General features: G+C 44.3%; 1 protein-coding gene across 1 annotated transcript; it reads right to left on the bottom strand.

Annotated features, from left to right (window-relative positions):
* Positions 1-4131: 4131 nt before the first annotated feature.
* Positions 4132-10882, bottom strand: LOC123079948 (beta-galactosidase 3-like). The gene is made up of 18 exons (XM_044502787.1): positions 10642-10882; positions 10470-10565; positions 10265-10377; positions 9863-10121; positions 9634-9777; positions 9162-9250; positions 8891-8996; positions 8570-8657; positions 8364-8482; positions 7386-7550; positions 6994-7178; positions 6749-6852; positions 6157-6266; positions 5837-5944; positions 5533-5643; positions 5242-5453; positions 4802-5141; positions 4132-4457 (listed from the first exon to the last, which is right to left on the bottom strand). Exons 1-18 carry the CDS (start codon positions 10813-10815, stop codon positions 4347-4349), a joined length of 2634 nt encoding a protein of 877 aa, XP_044358722.1. The 5' UTR covers positions 10816-10882; the 3' UTR covers positions 4132-4346.
* Between the last annotated feature and the right edge of the window lie 3153 nt (positions 10883-14035).

The following is a 14035-nucleotide window of genomic DNA, read 5'->3' as shown; positions in this document are numbered from 1 at the left end:
GTACGACGGAAACTAGGGCGGCAAGAGTGGAACAAAACACCAGGCATAAGGCCGAGCCTTCCACCCTTTACCAAGTATATAGATGCATTAATTAAGATAAGAGATATTGTGATATCCCAACATATCCATGTTCCAACATGGAACAAACTTCATCTTCACCTGCAACTAGCAACGCTATAAGAGGGGCTGAGCAAAAGCGGTAACATAGCCAAACAATGGTTTGCTAGGAAAGGTGGGTTAGAGGCTTGACATGGCAATATGGGAGGCATGATATAGCAAGTGGTAGGTAGCGCGGCATAGCAATAGAGCGAACAACTAGCAAGCAAAGATAGAAGTGATTTTGAGGGTATGGTCATCTTGCCTGAGATCCCGCAAGGAAGAAGAACGAGTCCATGAAGAAGACAAACGGACGTAGTCGAACGAATCCTCACAACTCCGGAACGAAACCGAAGCTAACGAGAGAAGCAACCCGGAAAGAAACAAACAACATAGTAAACAACCACCACATACACATGGCATGATGCACAAACAAGTATGATGCATGTCCGGTTTAATGGGGCATGGCATGGCAAAGTGCACAAACAATACTACAAATTAAGTGGAGCTCAATATGCAACGAGTTGCATATTGACGAAACACCACATTCAAGTTATTTAGTTCGCTCTTGTTTAGGTACTCAACAATATTAAATGTTGTTAAACATGGCAAGAGGTGAAGCATAATAAAACTACACATCTAGGCAAGTTTAAATGAGGCCGGCACAACAAACAACAATTCCGAAAAATCCTCATACGCATATTCTAGATTTGGTACTGTTCTGCCATAAACACAATTTTAATGTTGTTAAACGGCAAAATAAAGTGCACCAAGTTAAACTAGGCATTTTTCTACCCCATTTACATATAAAATTTGTTTAAAAAGGAGCTACGGTTATTTAGTTATGAAATAAAGCATTTTAGCATGGCATTTGAGCAAATTTAAACAAACAGCAAGTATAAACATTTTAAACATGGATGAAAATGGCATAATTTGAAACTAGATAAAATTCTAAGCATTTTACATGTTTAAATCATTTCAATCCGATGCACGGTTGTTGAGTTTTTAAATGCATGAACATGAAGGGGTTTTCTGTAAAACTGCACTCTCTGGATAATTAGCAAATTCGCAGAACAGGGAAAAAACATGACACGGGCCAAATCTGGCTGGCCCAACAGTGCACAGGGGGCTCGGGTGCTGGAATTGGACTGCTCACCTAGCGGCCAGATCTGGCTGGGCCGAACGAGGAGGCGGCCCGTGGGCGAGGCAGAGGAGAGCTGGGTCTGCGCGTGGAGCAGTCGCGGTCAACAGGGCTGGGTTGTGGCTCGATGCACGCTGGCCGGCTGGTGTTCAACGCCGCAAAACAGGAAGCAGAGGACTCGGTCAACGGCGAAGCGGGACTTGGCGCAGCGACGGGAACCTGCCGGATCCGCCAAGGAGTCGAACGAGGAGGTCGGGGAAGAGGCGATGCTTGATGCGGGGCTGCCGGATCTGGTGCAGCGGAGGTCACAGGCGAGGCGGAGGAAGGCGAGGCGCGGACGGACTTGGCAGGGCGGCTGTAGAGGAAGTCGGCGGCTGGCGCGAGCTGCAGGCGGCGAGCTGGACGCGGGGGAGGCCAAGAACGGGCAGCGGAGCATGCTCCCGTCCAGATCCAGCCAGAACCGAGGCGGGGCTGGAGGCAACGACGGCGGTGGACTCGAGCTTCGGCGGTGGCGCTGGTTCGCTGTGAGAAAAAGGAACAAGACGAGGGGGATGGTCAGGGAGGAGCAGCGTGATGGGAAAAAAGGAAGGAGACGGCGCAGAGGAACGGCGACGTGACCTGCATCTCGCCGGCCCGGCATGAACGGGAAGCTGGAGACGAGGACGAGTGCTCCTGCTCAGGGACTTGGGCGGCTTCAGGATTCATTCGGGATCGAGGGGGAGAAGAGGTAGGCTTCGGGCGCCTGGGCAAGAAGCAGAGGAGGAACTCGGGATCGAAGCTAGCAAATTGGGGAGGAGCAGTGGAGAGCGCTGGTTGGTGGGTGGAGGAAAACGAGGAGGAGGGGGATCCCGAGGTGGATCGAGACCGGGTGGCGGCGGCGAGGAGGAAGGATGGGACAGCTCCCCTAGATTTTAGGGTTGCCCCGTTTATATACGCTGGAAGATTAGGTTAGGGGGGTATTGGGTCCGTCCGATCGTAATCGGGCGATCGAGAATAAATTGGCTAGGGAGCCCAAATAAGAAAACGGAGATGTTTTATAGATGTTGGGGGATGTGTTGGAAATATGCCCTAGAGGCAATAATAAAATGGTTATTATTATATTTCCTTGTTCATGATAATTGTCTATTGTTCATGCTATAATTGTGTTATCGGGAAATCGTAATACATGTGTGAATACATAGACCACAACGTGTCCCTAGTAAGCCTCTTGTTGACTAGCTCGTTGATCAACAGATAGTCATGGTTTCCTGACTATGGACATTGGATGTCATTGATAACGGGATCACATCATTAGGAGAATGATGTGATGGACAAGACCCAATCCTAAGCATAGCACAAAGATCGTGTAGTTCGTTTGCTAGAGCTTTTCCAATGTCAAGTATCATTTCCTTAGACCATGAGATCGTGCAACTCCCGGATGCCGTAGGAGTTCTTTGGGTGTACCAAATGTCACAACGTAACTGGGTGACTATAAAGTTGCACTGCGGGTATCTCCGAAAGTGTCTGTTGGGTTGGCACGGATCGAGACTGGGATTTGTCACTCCGTATGACGGAGAGGTATCTCTGGGCCCACTCGGTAATGCATCATCATAATGAGCTCAATGTGACTAAGGAGTTAGCCACGGGATCATGCATTGCGGTACGAGTAAAGTGACTTGCCGGTAACGAGATTGAACAAGGTATTGGGATACCGACAATCGAATCTCGGGCAAGTAACGTACCGATTGACAAAGGGAATTGTATACGGGGTTGATTGAATCCTCGACATCGTGGTTCATCCGATGAGATCATCGTGGAACATGTGGGAGCCAATATGGGTATCCAGATCCCGCTGTTGGTTATTGACCGGAGAGTCGTCTCGGTCATGTCTGCATGTCTCCCGAACCCGTAGGGTCTACACACTTAAGGTTCGGTGACGCTAGGGTTGTAGAGATATTAGTATGCGGAAACCCGAAAGTTGTTCGGAGTCCCGGATGAGATCCCGGACGTCACGAGGAGTTCCGGAATGGTCCGGAGGTGAAGAATTATATATAGGAAGTCCAGTTTCGGCCACCGGGAAAGTTTCGGGGGTTATCGGTATTGTACCGGGACCACCGGAAGGGTCCCGGGGGTCCACCGGGTGGGGCCACCTATCCCGGAGGTCCCCATGGGCTGAAGTGGGGAGGGGAACCAGTCACTGGTGGGCTGGTGCGCCCCCCATGGGCCTCCCCTGCGCCTAGGGTTGGAAACCCTGGGGGTGGGGGGCGCCCCACTTGGCTTGGGGGGCAAGCCACCCCCCTTGGCCGCCGCCCCCCTCAGATGGGATCTCCATCAACCTCTCCTTCCCCCTTGCTGGATCAAGAAGGAGCAGACGTCGCTGCTCCGTATGTGTGTTGAACGCGGAGGTGCCGTCCGTTCGGCGCTCGGTCATCGGTGATTTGGATCACGACGAGTACGACTCCATCAACCCCGTTCACTTGAACGCTTCCGCTCGCGATCTACAAGGGTATGTAGATGCACTCCTTCCCTCTTGTTGCTAGTAAACTCCATAGATGGATCTTGGTGATGCGTAGAAAATTTTAAAATTCTGCAACGATCACCAACAGGATGATCCAGACCCATCGGTCATGACTGTCGGGTCGGGTTCGGAGAAGTTTCGGACGCGCACGCGAGGGGTTTGCGGGATGTGCAGAGAGGGGTTAAGCGGACAAGGTCAAGTGTGTGGTTGGACTGAGAATGGTCAAAGAAGACAAACGGTCTGACGACATGCTACGGAGACAAGGAGAGAGGCGGCAACTACGAACGGTTACGAGTTTTTATGAAAACATGTGGATGCAATGCTCATGATGACATGATGAATACAACAAACAAATAAAACACACAACGATAATGAAAAATATGGAAGCCGTCTGGAGCGTCGGTCTCGGGGCGTTACAACACTTCCAGCAGACACCGCCAATCGCCATTGTCTCAATCAACGGAACACTTATTATCATGCTCACAAGAAATCTGAACCTTGATCTAGGTAAGCTTCCGCTTTCACCTTGTTGTTTAAAGGTATTAAAGCTTTCGAATTTGATTGTTGATGAGTAGATTTGTAGTGGTGGAACTCCTAGCTGAGTAGGACTCACTAAGAGCAGTCCACTTCAATGGCAAGTGTTTTGATGACTCCGGGACATAAATCTTTTCCAAATCCCTTGTCTGCTAGTGAAACTGTGCAGCCATTGTTGTTCAGACAGGCCTACAAATAATAGAGGACCGCTTATGGTCAATCAAATCTAGATATGAATATAGTGATAATCGAGAAATAATTATCAGACAACTCATATGGAATGTGTGGTGCCCATTATTCATAAGCACAAAAATGCGGATGGTAGCTTCTAAATGGAAATTAAAACTTCCTAGATGTCTAATCTAATCCTAGTTGCATCATCACCATGGTCTGTAAATGCAGAACTGACAATCATCGAATTGGAAGACTCAATTCATGCACACTCCTAAAAATTTAGATTTATGGTTCTCGAGTCCTGAGACTAGCAATTCAGAATCATGTGCATTTTCACATCAAGAAGCTGCAAATGTTACCTTCTTAACAACAGATAGAGAGTCTGGGTGGTGGCAGCTTCCTTGTTGGTAGGATCTGCAAGTTCCACTAGGGTCTCCAAAGCTCGCAAAGTTAACTGAAGAGATAATTTTGCCCTCGGGGCAAGACAACTGTGCTTCAGATGCAACTCTACCATCATCTGACATATTTTTATCCCAGGACTCCAGGTCAACAATAAAAGGATAGCTCTCCGACACAAAGGAGCAAACACTTGTTGCAACTCTTCTTGAGAATGTGATCTTTGTTGGATCCCCACCCTGCTCCTCAAAAACCACGAGGGTATTCCCCGATGGGTGAAACCATGACCTTGGGACATGGTACCTGACCATAGATAAAAGAGAAGTATGAAACACAAGAGAATAATGGCAGAACATGCTTAATTAGGATGTGAGTTCAACAGTGCCAAATGTCGTCGCATTACCATCTTTGAGTTGGCTTCCCACATCCAGTCCTGCAGTTGTCTGGAGAAAATTGTCCTCTATAGTTGCAGCTAGGAGTGCACCTATCATCAGAAGAACTAGTCCTAAGCCAGTACCTCCCTATGGCATTTCCATTCAACCAGGCCAGGCCTTTCCCCATAGATTGCATGTCTAGCCCAATTGGGTCATCTCCTTGTGGAACATCAACATTTACCTAGCAATAGTATTTTGGATTACTATACATGTATTAGGACGTGAAGCAATCATCAAGAATAAAGATGGTAGAATATTACCTTGTACCATGTCAAAGGTTGATCCTTTGGTGGTTCAGATTGTTGCCTCCACCTTTGGTTATTCCCTTGATCGGGCTTGAACAAACTGTAGCGTTCGCCTTCCAACCCAATCTACAAACAAATGCATGAAGGAAGCACGAATGAACACATGTCTCGATTATCTCAAATTCTAGACATAAAACTCGGGATTGAAAGATATAGGTGGATACAAAAATAGCAAAGCATAAGTACCACAACTTCCATCATGTACTTGTATATTAAGTTCTCACTAGAAATTTCATATGAAGAATCTTGATGGCAATACCTTGTATGCCCAGTCATTTGAAGATAAGTCTATGGTTCCATTTTCCATTCCAGAGATGTTCACAGTTGTAAGGCCCGCTCCTACCCATTCATAACGGGCTCCTGCATTCTTATAAAGCACACAGTTCCAAACAGATAAACACTTTTAACTTCAACTGATCTCACCTAACTGATAGTAGTCTCTTATAAAAAAAAGTGTGTAGAACTGTGGATATCTACGTGACATATCACATATGTGTGCACATAAAACAACATGGGCATGTAAAGAACATCATACATACTATGATACAATTTTAATCTTTTATTAAATTAGGTGCTTACTTGCAATCCAACAGTCATACTCAATAGTGCAATTTCATTCTTCCCAGTCTTCAAGTTGATGGGCATGTGCACACTGAAACTTGATTTTGAGCCATTACCAAATGCACTACCTGAGAAAGACATCTACAAAAGGTAAGTGCAATGACACGGAAACTTAAATTGAAGAGGTTGTAAATTGTAAGAAACCAGTATCTAAGGGTGAGAGACACACTAGTAGACAATGTAGGATTCGACAACCCTTCAAAAAAAAAGTCACGCTCATGCTAATGTAAACAAGTGCTCTACTTCTTAAGGATCCATATAGGATCAATTAAAACTTCAGAAACATCCCAACGAACGTCCAGTCAAAGATGTTGATGCTAATGTAAACAATTGCTTTACTTCTTAGGGATCCATGTAGGATGAATTAGAACTTTAGAAACATCCCATCAAACGTCCACTCAAAGATATTACAACCTCTGTTCGGACTTAACTGTCGCTGAAATGAGCGCATCAACGCAGCTAGATACACTCATTTCAGCGACAGTTAATTCCAGATTGAGGGAATACTTTATATGGTTTCTCTGCATAAAGTAAAGAGAACATAACAGACCTATAAGCATGTCATTCAGGAAAGCGTGAACACCATGGCCCTTGGAGTCGATATTAAGAATTGGATGCTTCCCACTTGTGGGGTAACTTCTGTCTACCTTAAAACTGCATTTTTGTTATAAAAGAATCAGTAAAGTACAACACTTAATTGCATAGGATGGTTCAAATAAACATAAATAAATAATACTAAGACCTCTCATCTTTGGTTGATACATGTACATAAAATAGTTCTATTATTAGACCAACCTTGTTGTGTGCCACAGGTAGTCAGTAGAGTCTTTTGTCGTATTAATATGGTCTACAAATCCATTTCGTATGAAGTCATTTTTATCCCAAATACCAATTTTCTCCATGAAAATGCTCCACTGATCAGGTTTCGATGCTTGCAAAGTTTCCGGAACCATGTCGACCATCGAAGTTTGAGATCGAACCTAAAGATGATCAATCATCAAACTGGAGTTATAAGTAAGGAAAGGTGGTGTGCTAGATATTCTGTTTCTCAGTTAAGCGTCGAATAATCTTATGTTGGCATTATAATTTTATCCTTTTCAATTCCTACGTAACTTTTTGTTTCATCTTATGAGAAGGATTATCCATTTCACCTTTTTCTGAAAATTACCCAAAGGGAAATCAAATACCTTGGCTGTGTTGTAAACCACATTCTCGCAGTCAGGTAGGATGCTAACTGACCAGGCGGGAAGATCATATTTTCTCTTCCTGAAAGTGACAACTTTGTCCTTTTCCGAGTCAATGTTAGATAGGAATGCAACACATCCTCCTGAGTGATCGGTGTAAACATCGGCCTGCAAGCAGAAGTTGACACTATTCATTTCACGAGGCAGCAGACAAGCATATTAGTCCAAATGGGGACAGATGCGGAATTTTAAAAAAGGGAATGGTAATGTTCAGTAATAGATACATTCAGCGATTCGGCGCCCAGGTTCATCTCCATCCGTCCAGAAAAAAATTCACAAAAAATACTAGAAAAATTCAAAAAATTCCAATTTTTTTCCCATGATAGAAAATTTATGGCGTGAGGTTCGCTCCAAATTCTAGCTCATTTGGACATCTGAGTAGCTCTCAGTAAAAAAATAGATCGTGACTATTTTACAGACCCTGAATTTGTCTTTTTTGCCGAGAGTTGCTCATTTGTCCAAATGATACGAAAATTGGAGCGGGCCTCACGCATCAAATTGTCTACCATGAGAAAAAAATTGGAATTTTTTGAATTTTTCTAATATTTATTTTCATTTGTTTATTCAACACGGGTGCAGATGAGCCCGGGCTCAGAAAAGGATTTTCGACATTGAGGTTGACTTACAGTGGTCTATAATTACAAAGTACTCCTCCGTAAACTAATATAAGAGTGTTTAGATCACTATTTTAGTGAACTAAATGCTCTTATATTAGTTTACAGAGGGAGTACTAGTATGTACTCTATGATATACACACAAGATTGGCTTTACTTATTTTTAGACAAAATCTTTTCAAAAAAAATTTAGACAAAAATAGCTCAAGCTTGTGAAATAGGTAAGCCTATCAGACATACTAGGTGGATAGATTATTTTTTAGAACACATATATCACGTATAACCCAATAGAAGACAAAAATCTTACCTCTTGTTGAGGCCCAAGAGAAAATGACGTTGAGTTACCATAAAGCAGACTATGTTCACACATTCTTATGGATTTGTGAAGCTCCCTCAGATGTCCCCATTTTGGAAGCCTCCTAAGGCCTGGAATTCAGATCAATGAATAATTGCAAGATGGTACTAGCTAGGCCTAAGATTATTGAGGAATCCATAAGAGCAATATAGCCTAACCATATTCATCAATTGGTGCATCATAGTCATAGCTAGTTGTAATGAAGGGCCCCCCAGTAGTGCGACCAAAGTTTGTTCCACCATGGTACTTGAAAAGGATAATGCAGAGTTGGTCAATTTTCACTAGGATGAAATTATTAGTAGTTACGCTACTGAGTGAATATGATTTAGATGCTTGATCGTAATTAGTAGAAAAATTCAGTGTCTTTGTCAAGTTTTAAGATGAGATGTGTAATCCACTGTAATGTAAGAAACTTAGAATGTGAGTAAAGTTAGTTCTTTAGAACCAAGTTAGAATATGAAGTGTGTGCAGGGGAATACCACATAGTAATTCTGAACGGTGCCACCTTTTCCAAAGAAACGCGCAACAGAAAATGCAACATCCTCGGCGGGTCTGTGGGGATTAGCTTCACCAAAATTCTGGAACCTAAATCGAAATGGAAATAAAAAAAGAAGCAAGGGATTATTTCCTTTTGCTTTTTGAGAAAGATAAAAACGGATGTGCATATATTTCTTTTTTTGTGTACAAACAATAGCAGATTTAATTGTAACTTGTAATCAATTGCTAACAGAAATGTGGTGAATGCATTACCATCCTGGCCAATTCTCTGTCCAAATTTTTGGCTTGGTTGGCGAATTTGGCATGAATTGATCGCAATAGAATGAATTGCAGGTGTTTATCTGCAAATGTCACTTGCATCAATCAATAGATCAGGCAAAAAAAGATCTAGCACTGATTCTGTTAAGAACTCCACCAAAAAAAAGTACGTAGGAACTACCAAGGGCATGCATGTATAGATGCCAAGATTATGCTAATAGCATATGTAACCATGACTAAAAAGATTACCAAGACACAACCCTGAATATTTGTGAAAGTGTGCACTTACCATCCTGAGAGCATCAACAGTTCTACTGTCACTAGCAAGGAGCCAAGGAAGTTACAACTACCAATGATATGCTGTTTAGTTTTTTGGCTTTTCCCTATCATAATTAACAGTTGCAGTTTGGGTGATGGTAATGCTGCTTGTGCATACGACAGGGGGCACTAAACGTCAGAAACTAACCACATGATCAGGAGCATCAGACTGCTGGCACATGATCCAAGGGACGCCCGTGTTCTGAGCCAGAGCCATACTAGCCGCCCACGCTGCGTATGCCTTGCCGCCAGCCCCGTATGCTTGTTCGGTACCTTCATACTCATTTTCAATCTGCAATGCACCAATTCAGCTTCAGATAGTCTAGTCCTGTGCAATCGTGAGGAGCATGTACTGAAAGTTGATTGAATTGCGCGACCTGAGCTAGGATGATGTGCCCGCCCTGGGAGGCGAAGAACCGCTCTTTCTTCATCATGTCCACGATTTTCGTCGTGAAGCCCTTCATGTGAGACTGCATCCAGAGAAGAAATAATATCACCAGGATTGTCAGTTCATCACCCAAACTGGCAGACTTGACAGAAACACTACAGAATTCACAGTCCACCCTCACCTTGAATGGCTCGTTGTTCGTCCGGAACACCGTCCCGGGAATGTAATGCAGCCACACCGGCAAGCCCCTAAAGCCCACAAAAAAAGGTTAACCAGTTCTAGAACCAATCGTAACATGCATCGATTGATGCAAACGCCGGAGGTATTCCTCCTTTTCAAAAAAAAAAAAGAACCAATCGTAACATGCAATGGCGAAGTGAAGGAAGCGGACCCGAAGTTCCACTCGCCGGCGACGAAGGGGCCGATGCGCAGAATCAGGAAGAGCCCGGCGTCCTTGACGACCCTCGCGAACTGCACCAGATCGAACCGCTCCTCGAAATAGTACTGCAATGCATTCAACAATCCCAAGTAAAAAAATTAACACGAACGGACTAAACGCATCACGAAAATTTGAAGCGTCGCGGCGGCGGGCGGACCTTGCCGGGGGCGGTCTCATGGCCGTTCCAGAAGACGTAGGTCTCGATGCAGTCGGCGCCGCCGTCCTTGGCCTCCGCCACCAGCTTGGGCCACATCTGCGAGCAATCCAAGTTACTGTTACTGCCGCCACAGTGCCAATGCTGCGCATGAGCTGGGATGGCAGGGGCGTACCGCGGGCACGCTGCGCGGGTAGTGGATGGAGGTGGAGATGAGAAGGCGGCGGCGGCCGGAGATGATGAGGGAGCGGTGGTCGTACGTCACACCGGAGACTGCGGCCCCGGCAACGACGAGCAACGCATGCAGCAGCAGGAGCAAGGGGAGCAGCCGGCCGGCGGCGGTGGCCATGGCTGGAGTCGAGGTCGAGGTGATGCCGTGGCAGTGTGTGTTGGCAGTACGGCGCGGCGGTGGTGGTATAAATAGTGGGTGCGTCGGGGAAGAGAGCGAGACGCCGCGCCGTGGCGGCGGGGTCTCTCGGGACGGTGTGCCGTGGCAACTGTGCAACGGCCAGATTCACACTTTACACCATACCCTAGAGAGTCCAGAGTTCGCTCCCTGACGTACTCGCGAAGAAGGAAATCGGCCACGGCCACGCATTCACGTACGTCACACTGCGGGATGGCGCCAGGTGATGGCCGGCCAGACCGCGCCATGGACAAGAGTACGCGACGTCGCGTTCGGTGCTCGGGCGCTCCGTGAGTTACGCGCTGCTGCATCGTCCAAGCAGAGCAGAGCAGTGAAGCAGCCACGCCTCCATGGCGACGGCCCCCTTTCCTTTTCGTTCCTCACTAGCAAAGAAGCTCGTGCGTTGCAACGGGAGAAAAAACACAACACACATTCTTAACCAAACAACCATCACTCAAGACCACAATAGGTCCATCTCCTTTATTTTAGCGACGCGTCATATTTGTGTTGCCGCTTATCCTTCTTCTCACCCTCGCCAACGGTGGCCTTAGTGTTCACACAAACCAAAACGTGTTAGAATGTGGTTAATCTTAAGACGTCTCTCTCTCCCTCTCTCCTCCCTCTCCCTCTCTCTCGCTTTCCCTCACACTCGCGATGAGAAATCTGTTGTTTTCCCCTGCGACGTATTCAGAGGTATGCATGTGTAGTTTTTGATGTTTTCTTTTCCCTATATGATTATAGTGGGTGTTTATTTGCAATCAGGATCGCCGCCTGTATAAAAGAAAAATGGATCGTGCGCTATAGTTATAAGTTTGCTTCCAAAACAATATTTAAAAAATATTTAACAGGTAAAATTAACATCATATACAAATTTCACACATTTTTCTAATCAAATTTCATATATAACATATTAAAATCGGAGTTACGGTTTAAAAGATACGTATAATTTAGAAAAACCATTTGTTTGAATTAAATATCTTCCAAAATAATATTTATAAATACTTAACATGTTAAAATAATCTTATATTCGTATTCTACATATTTTTCTAATCAAATTTCATATATAACATGTTTAAATCGGAGTTACGGTTTAAAAGATATGGATGGTTTAGAAAAACATTTGTTTGACTTAAATATGATCCGCGGATGGAATACCTAAAAAGTCAGTTTTTTTTTGAAAAACTGTAAAATAACGGTTCGGTGTGACTTAAATCTGGACTGCGGGTTGATTTCATGAAAATGCAGGGGCTTTTTTGCAAATTGGCGCGACAGACGGGCAGAAACCCTACGTGCTTCTGACGTATTTGGATTTTATTTGTAAATTTAGAAAAAGTTCACGATTTAAAAGAAGTTTGTGAAATTCAAAAAAATGTTCACAAATTGAAAAGATGTTAGTGAATTTTTTTAATAATCATGAATTTTCTAAAAACGTGATTTTTTAGAAAAACAGGAATTTAATATTTCCAAATTTTAAAATTATCGGTGAATTTTAAAGATGCCTGCGAATTTTACAAAAAATCCCATGAAATTGAAAAATATGGTCACAATGTTTGAAAATGTTGATGAATTAACAAAATGTTTGCATATTTATTAATTTTCGGAAAAGTTCCCAAATTTTTAACAAAATCACAATTTTTGAAAAATACCATGAATTTAGAAAAAGTGGGGAAAATGATAAACAAGCAATAGAAAACACAAAAAAGGAAAAACTACCCGAGTGGAGGTTCCAAAACCAATGGGAAAAGAACCACACAAAAACCGAGTGGGCCGGCCCATTGCCTCGCGCACGCCGGGAGGGTGGGGGGCAGGGGCGACATTTGTCGGCCTACGCAGGGAATAATATTCGCCACCGTGGAGCGTGGAGCAAGCTTTCACCCCGTATATGATCTCGGTCAGACATGGGCTAACCATATCGGCTATAGGGAGAGTATCCTGTGATACGGGAGCTTAGGTGCTGCTCCCATGATACGGGCTTTTGGGCCATCGGATCTCAGATCCAACGCCGTATGAGAAGTTGCTGCAGCTGTTGTACTTGTGCGCATTTTTCAGATTCTATGAGGGCTTTTTTACAAAAAATGTACATCATCTCACGGGAGCTATTGGATTTGAGATCCAACGGCTGAGGTCGCACGGGAGCACCAGATATTTTCCCATCGGCTATAGTCACTACGACTACTAAGCTCCCTAGAATGAGACTCTTGTGGTGCATTGGAGGCGTGCACTTTGAGGCCTGGCTGTAAGTGCGTGGTCCAATTGTGTAGGGATGTTGGACCCACTTACAGATATTCATCGCTACGTCCGACTCTTTGCGTCTCAGGTTTCAACATTTGTACGAAAGTAACAAGGAGAAAAGGTTGCAAGATTGCAGCGGATGGGGGTGAGACGCGGGATGTGGGAGAAACTAGGAGTCGTGGAAGAGTGCTCCCCGCACTACTGATTTAGTAGAGTATGCAACCGACTATTACAAAAAGTTGTTTGGCCTTGTTGAAGGTTTGACTTGTGGAATGAGAAGTGATGTGTGGGAATAAAATGAGAAACTATCCGTGGAAGATATGAGAGAATTAAGTAAACCTTTCGGGGAAGAGGAAATTGAGAAAGTGATTGATGGGATGAAGAAAGGTAGAGTTGCGGGTTGTGATGGTTTCCTTGTATAATTCTATCAGACATGTTGGGGCATTGTTAAGGATGATGTCATGACGTGTACTTTATGAGGTCCATGTTGGTAGGTTGGATTTGAGCAGGATTAACTTTGGAATCGTTACTCTGGTACCAAAGGGAGCTGATGCAGATACTATTCAAAAATATAGAACAATTTGTATGTTGCATGTTCTGCTAAAAAACTTTTCCAGAACCCTTAATGAAAACTTAATCTCTTATATGCACAAACTCATTTCACCATGGCAGATTGCTTCGTTAAAGGCAGAAATATCATGGATGGTGTTATGTCTAAGGAAACAACAAAGGGGTGCTCCTAAACTTGGATTTTGAAAAAGCATATGATAATGTTAACTAGGAGTTTCTCTGTCATTGCATTGAAGAAAAATGGTTCAATGAAACCTGGATGGGCTAGTTTAAGAACATTGTTGAGGGAGGAACTCTCAATGTCAAGTTGAGTGGCTGGGAGGACTTTTGGCAACCATGAAGGTGTTAGACATGGGGGGGG

Source organism: Triticum aestivum, chromosome 3D (assembly GCF_018294505.1).
Source record: "Triticum aestivum cultivar Chinese Spring chromosome 3D, IWGSC CS RefSeq v2.1, whole genome shotgun sequence".
Taxonomy (NCBI): Eukaryota; Viridiplantae; Streptophyta; class Magnoliopsida; order Poales; family Poaceae; genus Triticum; species Triticum aestivum.
Note: the sequence above shows the minus strand (reverse complement) of the source record. Positions and strands in the feature narration are given on the sequence as shown.